Below are 8,332 nucleotides of genomic sequence, written 5' to 3' on the forward strand. Positions count from 1 at the left end.
TGATGATGTCCCTGCTTACTGCAGGGGTGGTTGAACTAGATGACTTTCGAATGTCCCTTCCAACCCAAAGCATTCTGTGATTCTGTTCGTGTAGCGAGATGCCCCAAACTGGACACAGTATTCAAGGTTTGGCCTCACCAGTGCCAAATATAGGGGGACAATCACTCCCCTCCTCCTGCTGGCCACACTATTGCTGATACAAGCCAGGAAGCCATTGGCCTTCTTGGCCACCTGGGCACACTGCTGGCTCATATTTAGCTGCTGTCAACCAACATTCCCAGGTTCTTTTTCGCTGGGCAGCTTTCCAGCCACTCTTCCCCAAGTATCGTTGCAGGAGCTTGTTCTGAACACTGATCTAGAAAGACAGTACCCAAGTGTATTTAATTTTACTGCTTTAAGAAAAAAATACTAGCCATTGAGCAGCTCTTTAAAGATGTATGCTGAGTGTAGCAGAGGGAAAAAACCAAATACCTTCATGTTTCCCTGCACACAATGTTCCAAATTCCTGCCAGAAGGATCATCTGTGAACAGAGAAAATCCTGTGTGGGATGGCTTCCTCATTCCTGTCTCCTGGTTCAATTGCTGGATGAATTCATCAACTGTTGAGGAACCATCAAAACCTACAACCTGCAATGAAAGAGGAGTTAACTGAGGATAAGAAACATGACATTGATGGCTATCACAGCTAGTAAAGCTTGGTTTCCTACAGGACTGACTGCCAGCTCCAGTGATAGCACTTGCACATCATCTCCCTTCACATTCCATTCTTGCTTGTCCTGAGACATGGCATCTCTCCCTTTTCCCCAGCTACCTTTTCTTCCTGTAGAGATGGGGCTGGATTCCTTTAATTTTCTCAGGAAAAATGGCAAGGATGAGAAATAGTGTCTATCTCCCAGTATCTGATATGTATGAACACCACTGTGCCACATGGAGGAGGCAGGGTTATGGTGTACTCCTCTAGTGCCCAGAAGAAAGGCAGCTGTGGTGGCTCACCTGGTAGGTTCCATTCATGAAGTGCACGGGGATGCTGAAGGGGAGTGAGTGGTGGTAGGGATTTCTTAGCAGGATAGACACAATCTCCATCCGTGAGGGCTTGGCTTCCCGCTCTCCAGTCTGCACAGCACGGTCTACTGATCTCTGGCAGTAGATGGCATACTTGCCTATTTCACTCCTAGGCAAAGAGGTGGAGATAAGCCACAAGCATGCTTTAAATGCAATGTCCTCTTCCATTTCCCATGCCATGTCGAAGTATTCCTCCCTCAGGCAAAGACACATCTTTGTGCAGATATCCTAGTTCATCTCCAGAGATAACCAGTGAAAGGCTACAACACAAACCTGAGCTCCAAGGATCCGTAAAATTAAGGTGCACAACAGACCCTCTGGGAAGCCCAAGAGCACTCTCTGCTCCTACATGGACTGGACATAGTATGGGAATATCCTCTTCTGTACCGTGTTGCCATCACAGAATCCATTAAACCAAGACCAGTTTACCCTCAAACTCACTGTTGTACCAGTGGAATTCAGTTACTATCATGTTAAGTCCTGGTAAGTTGTAATGCATTAATCTCACTTACAGGATTATATAAATTGTGTTTATCAATTTACGTGGTTACAAATTGTAAGTTTCCATGTATTAACCCTATCTGCCAAACAAGAGACTCAACAGCGATTCAAAGCGGGCTCAGATTTGTTGAGAGCTCAGTACAGCATAGGGATAGGACTAATAGGATCAGTTTACTGTCTACTGAAGAGACAGCACCAAAAGGACATGAGCGTCTCTGAAGACAGGCAGGAACAGTCAGTTACACCTTTTGCAAAAGTATTAAGAATGTGTATGCTGAATAGGTTCTGAAATTGAAGGATTTATATGGATTTAACACCATGCTATCACTTCGCACGGGAAACTAATTCCACTCAAGGTGCCTTCAGGAGCTCAGTACATGATTAAAAGTTCAGTTAAATTGCTGCAAGCGCTGTGGAATCAGGAGCTCTGGCTTTTCGCTGGGGCAGTATTTTGCTCACCTCCCCACTCATGCTTTCTAACAATTTTCAGAGAATCTTGCTTCAATGAGAAGCTGTTGTTTCTGGCTTCCAAATGCTCCTAAGCCCTGTGTTTTCCATCCTAGAACTGTGCCCAATTTTTACCTCTCAGAGACTGCATACATATTCCGTTATATATACTCTCTCTCTCTCTCTATATATATATATACTGTATATATACTCTAAGGTTGCCTTTCATGAAAAGCACTACCTCAAATGAAGACCTAGTGTAAGTCTAGACCGCTGGCATTATGGAGCGTAAACATTCTAGCATCTTGTTTGCAGTAGGAAATAGGGAAAGCATGTCTATTGAACTGAAAGAAATGGAGTTGAAAGAAACAGCTGTACCTGCTCCATCTAAAGAGACATAAGTATTCCTAACGCTAGGCAGAAAGAGCCATTTAGCACCTCCTCTAAATCTGTTCTAAACTACAGACCAATATAAGCTCAGTTTGCTGTAATTTCTCTAGGTTTTTTTCCAGCCCTAATGATTGTTTTATAGCTGGATTATAGAAATACATTTCCTCTTTGTTCTGCTTAGTTTATTTGTTAATAAAGGTACTTTTGGGCTAAGAACCTGGCAGACCATCAGCACAATAGTGCTTGAAACTGCTGCATTACATCAGTTTCACAGAGCCCAGCACATTCTTATGAAATTCAGTAGTCCCTAACAGCAGAGCAGCTCCACTACTGAGTTGAATGGGCCAGTTTGGGAGTTGGTAATGCACAAGGTTGAAGAGCTGGTTTCTAGTACTTGCCAGAAGATCCCTAACATGTTGCTTTAGCCAGTGGAGAGAGAGCCTGAACATCAAGGAGTGCCCGATACCTGGATTTTTGCTCCTGAGAAGAAATAGCAAATGTGAGGCAGCACGTAAGAAAATCAAAAAGCTTGACAGGAGTACACAGATTTCCTTTGCAACACCAGGAGACCTTTAGCTTGAGTTCCAAGACAGGCTTAGGCTGAGTATTTGAATGTGAATATTTGTTTGAAATGAATCCACTCTTTAACCCATGGCTTAGCAACGGTATATTGTTGCAAAAGAGAACTAGACATCTCTAGCTGTGACCTCCCCTCCAAGGACACAGGAGATATGCTGAAGACCAGATCACCATGGAAACAAAGAAAGAGCACAGCATGAACACTGGAGAGCAACTTATTGCTGTTACAGTAGATCTTGCACTGTTTTCTTGTAGGGGAAAGTATTACACACCAAAGAGGGAACAGAAAACGGTACTATACATTATATAGTACATATTATATAGCATATATATACATATATTTTTCAGGTTTGTTACTTTTTCCTAACTTGTTATGGTTCCAGGAGCTGTTCTCTGCCTCACTTTTGTTCTCTCAGTATGCCTGCTAACCTGACAACAGAATGTAATCACCTAAAATTCTAGTAATTCATTCTCAATACTTACTTTGGTCTGTCTTTCTATTATTAAAAGAAAGTAACTGCATCAGAAAAAAAATCTCCTTATGTAGCTCCAATTATATATGTAAGAAGTTCTTTTACTAGTATAGGTCACTCAGGTTTGTGAACTCACTTAAGTGACGAATTAATGACTGAATGGGGACAGCTTGATACCATTGGGAAACTTCTGTCCCCTCTGCCAGCTTATTTTTGCTCATGTGAGTTAGAAAATTGCTTCCATCTTTATCCACAGTGGATGCAAAAAGAAATCAGCTTAGCAGAAGAAAATGCTGCTGCAGTCTTTACCTGGAGTTGGCGTGTCGCTGCAAGTGCTGTTTGATATACCAGAGGAAGTGGTGTTGAGGCAGGAATAGAGGAGCACACAAAGCCAGGAGTTGCCAGCACTGTGAACATAAAACCAGGCATCATTCTTGATCTCTACTTCTTGCCTCTTATGTTTCACAGAATACCATGAAACGAGAATTTTGGATGGTGTTTTTGGGAGTGACAATTTTTAGATGTGTAGTCCAAGTCCTTTTGAAGAAAAGTGATAGTCAGAGGACAGACTGCTCTTCAATATCTCAACCTGGGCTGTAAAAAGAGGTGTTCTAAATGATTGGCCACTTTTGAAAATTTTGACTAGTGTAACCAGAGCTGAGTGAACAATTAAGACATAAATTAATACTTTTTTCCTATTTATAACTGCAAATCATGACAAAGAATACACTGAGGAATTTTATTTCAAATTAGACCCATTATTTGTCAACAGGGTTTTATTTTCTCATTTGAGCTGGCAATATTACAATCGAGTATGTACATTAATGCCGTCACTTACTCAATGGACTTACCCAATAAGTATAGTGCAAAAATCAGATTTCATGCTTTACAGTAATATTCCTGCTTTGCATGCTGTTGATTAACTAAAATGGTAACCAAAATGAATACTCTGCGACAACTATAGCTAACACAATGAATTTCGATTCCGAGTGACCTGAATAGACCATTTGCAACTGGTAAATGGTTACATTCAAACTGAAATTTACTTTGCAAGTAGTTACATTCTCTATGTTTTTCTTTGCACATCAGTGCTGAGATTCTCTTTCTTCCAGCACACCTTTAGCATTTGCACAATTTTATGAGAACCAGTCCCACTGCTAATTATTAAAAACATGGAATTAAACAGAAAGTGTTTGCAGAGTCGAAGTGACAAAAGAGAAGCTGACCTGAATGACTGAGTGGTTCTGGGGTTGTCGGCAGCTGGTCTGTTTAACAAGCTGGCAGTAAATTTCATTCTGCAGCTCAGTATGTGTCAAACAGACCTGCAGTGCTGTCTGGGCCAGTGACACGTGGTAATCAATAGAGGGTGCCTCCACAGGGACATTGATGAACAGCTGGCAGGACTGGAAAAGGATGCAAGTTAGTCAATGCCATGAATACAATAACTCGTCTCTGGTACTTTCGAGGCCAGGTTCCCCAGATGTGTTACAGACAATGAATGAATTCTTCTAAATAACCTTGAGAGGTTAATAAATACTACAATTCACTCAATTTCCCCCAGCCTGAGGAGGTCACAAGTCAGCAAGAGAATTGAGGGGAAAACACGCTTCCTGCCTTCCATGCGTGTGCTTTACTTTGCTAAGACTGTCCAGAGCTTACTGCTGATCTTAGACTTGTAGAGTGCAAGAATCAAATCTCCAGTGGCTTCACCATTGGTTTTACTGACATAACCAAGTTTGCCAGTAAATTGTTTGTTTCCTTCAATCCAGCTAACTATTGGAGAGAAAAGAGGAAGATAAGGCTAACTTTGAAGCATAAAGCCTGTGGGGCAACGTTACTCCTAAACCCAGATTCCCTCAAGGAAAAGTTAAACTCCCAGAGAATGAATGACACCTAATATCCAACTGTCCTATTGTAATTAAGTGACCCAGCAGGCCTGTCTAACGTAACCAGTGGTGACAGTAACTGTTGCGACAAACAACATGACCAAACAATGTTGTTGCACTAACAACAGAGCAAAATAACTGGAAACCATGCAGTGTCCCTTTAAATACCTTAAAAAGTTTCAGAGCTTCAGTCTGCAGAGCCTCTGATGGCAGAGTGGTGAGGGATGTGTGCAACCCATCTTTACTGTAGCACAACATAGGATGTTTCCACAGAGGAGAACCTGAGGTAGCAGATGGGTAAAAACATGCAGTGTCAGTAACGAAGAACCATATCAGTGTCCGCTCTGAAAAAGAGCCTTGCTGAAATGGCAAAGCACCCAGGGAAGCAGCATTTATCTTTGGTGCCACTTCACCGATTTCAGCAAAGCCTGCCATGGACAAGCAGTCACCAACAGCACTAACCATCAGCAGAAAGAAGTATTGCCATCCTCAGTCCTGCTGTGTCAGAGCTTCTCATCAGCTGGATTCTGGTGAGAAACTGCTCTGCTGTGTGTTCAAACAAGAGGCACAGACTGCCAGGGCAGGTGCCTGCAGTGGAGGTCTCTGTTAGTGCAGGTCACTATACAGCAGTAAGCAAGGTTCACATGCCAGTCTAGGAATACGTGAGTGTGCCAGAAAAGAGTAATAACTGCAAATGTATATGTTAATACACATTTGAGGACATGGTGTATAAACATACGTGAATGAGCAAGTATCAAAGAAGAGGAGGAGCAGATGGACATGCATATATATGTGAGGGTTTACATGTGCAGACAGAGGAACAGATGTGAAGGCAAGTGTGTGTGAGTGTATTTAGAGCACAGAGCGTGCATTTGTACGGTCAAGGTTGCCAGGAAAGGAAAATCAGGACCAACACAACAGGAAAAATTGAAGCACCTGTTCTTTATTTTAATTTGAATATTGTTACAGACATTTCAGACAATTTGATAAAAGATGTGACAATGTGATGAACTTGTGAAATTTCTCTGCAATGCCTGTATCCTCTCTGAAGATGTGGAACTAGAGGATAAGGACACTGTATTATATGCTGTTCTACTGAGAATTCTCTTCCCTCACCTTTGGCTGGATTAAAACTGGAAATTGAAATTACCCTTCTTTATGCTTTGCTACCATGGAAAAGGGTTCGTGGTTTCTACTTACTAGGGTCCCCGTCTGCATCCAATAGTTTTCCAATGAGTTGTTCGTATGATGTGCCCACTGTGGCATTACTGCTACCGGCTGCTACAGTCAGATGGTACAACCAGGTATTCTAGACACAAGGATGAGAACAGTATGGGTCAATTCAGACCTTGTTTTCTACAACCAGGTTCAGTCTGTATGCCCCATTTGTTCGCTCTCCAAAGAGACTGCCTTTTATACCTTCTCCTGTTTGGTGCGAATGAGTAAGTATGTGGGACTTTGGTCCTGTGGGTGAATCACCAGTGTACAGTGGGATGAGAGAAGTCCTCCACCAGTGGCTTCGTAATCTTCATCAGAGTCACAGGAACGGTCTACTTCTTTCACTTTGGACTCACGCATAGGCAGATGCCCTAGGGGACACTATAAGCAGGGGAAGCAAGTTGGTAAGCGTAGCTTATCTCCCACTATGGATAAGGAACATCAGGAAAGATGACGCAGGTCAAAATGTTAGTGTTCTGTAAAATGTAAGGAATAAACTATAATTCAGCATCTAACTAACATAATTAAATAATCTTGCATTGCTACAAAATCTCTTCTCTTTCATGCACTAAAGTATTTACAAATTGTGTTACTACTGTCATTATTTTTCTTGGGAGAGTATCTACAGGACAGAATGAGAATATGCAAATAAAAAGATGGTCTTTCCCATAAAGGTGCTGTTTTTTCCCCATTACACCTGTCAGTTATGTTTACATCAGCAGTTCTGCAAGGAAGGATGTATTTTCTGATGGCCAGTTGCTCAGTATCTTGAGCCACTGTTTTCCAGTCCTGGTCAGACTTTCTGCTTTCTACTGGAAAATAAGTACTTTTAACATTACAAAAATAGGTAGATTCAGACAAACAGAGGATATCTGCTGTGGCAGCTCTGGAGGTCAATCCAAAGTACGAGTCACAGTATTCATTGACATTCTAAAGCTTGAGTTTCAGTGTCTCCAAAACAAAGTAATGGACCACTGGACCAAACTTCCAGAAACAGAAGCACATTACAGGAATTAAATGACCTCCCTCTTCCCATATTGTTGTTGCTGCTTGTTTTCCTGGCACTGTCCAGGACAGATCAGTTCTCTAAAGGCTTCACAAGACCAAACAGAGAATATATTATATATACAATATATCAGAAGGAACAGTCATTCACTTTAAGTCTTTGTTGGTTTAGATTTAAAAAAAAAAAGTCAGAGAAAAATACCGATTCTCTTTGTAGCGCAGATGCTGTTAGAAGTACAGCCAAAAGCAAGCTTGAAACATGAGACAGAAGCAGTAAAAGGAAAGAAAGCTTCAGGAGAAATGGAAAAGGAGGGTTCAGGATAAAAAAAATGGGGACAAGGAATTACCTTGTCTTCATGATTTCGATAGTAGTAGAAAGTTTTTCCAATCAGGGCACACCAGACCAGCTTGGAGTGACCATGCTTGACCTGTAAGGAGGACGAAGAAATACATGTTTTTAACATCAGCGATGTCACTGGAATGATTTTCTAAGATTTCAATTTTCAGTTAAACTCTCCCTTAAAACCTTGCATATATTATTTGTTCTATGCTAATATGAGCTCCTTTCAAAACATACAGGGCACCACTTCCAAAAGCAGGTAAGTACATCTCACCTAAGCAGATAGGACACGGGTGCTTATGGAAATGGGTATGGGATTTTGTGAAGTATTTTACTCATTCTTAATAACCTATCATTTCTGTATCCTGAAACACAGTAGTAAGAATAACCTTTTAAAGATTATAAAAGCAAATCATTTCACCTCAGCAGGA

The 8,332-nt window shown here is 41.4% G+C and overlaps 1 protein-coding gene across 1 annotated transcript in view; it reads right to left on the minus strand.

The window, feature by feature from the left end:
• Nucleotides 1–471: 471 nt before the first annotated feature.
• PLEKHH1 (pleckstrin homology domain containing, family H (with MyTH4 domain) member 1) overlaps nt 472–8,332 on the minus strand; it is a gene marked incomplete at both ends in the record, with an annotated part of 14,338 nt that continues 6,477 nt past the window's right edge. Inside the window, 8 exons of the mRNA XM_010132825.1 lie at nt 472–627; nt 994–1,171; nt 3,762–3,859; nt 4,679–4,855; nt 5,507–5,619; nt 6,539–6,647; nt 6,758–6,937; nt 7,909–7,989. Coding sequence (XP_010131127.1) covers nt 472–627; nt 994–1,171; nt 3,762–3,859; nt 4,679–4,855; nt 5,507–5,619; nt 6,539–6,647; nt 6,758–6,937; nt 7,909–7,989 — 1,092 coding nt within the window. The remainder of the gene's footprint in view (nt 628–993; nt 1,172–3,761; nt 3,860–4,678; nt 4,856–5,506; nt 5,620–6,538; nt 6,648–6,757; nt 6,938–7,908; nt 7,990–8,332) is intronic.

Source organism: Buceros rhinoceros, unplaced genomic scaffold, assembly GCF_000710305.1.
Source record: "Buceros rhinoceros silvestris isolate BGI_N320 unplaced genomic scaffold, ASM71030v1 scaffold9163, whole genome shotgun sequence".
NCBI lineage: Eukaryota > Metazoa > Chordata > Aves > Bucerotiformes > Bucerotidae > Buceros > Buceros rhinoceros.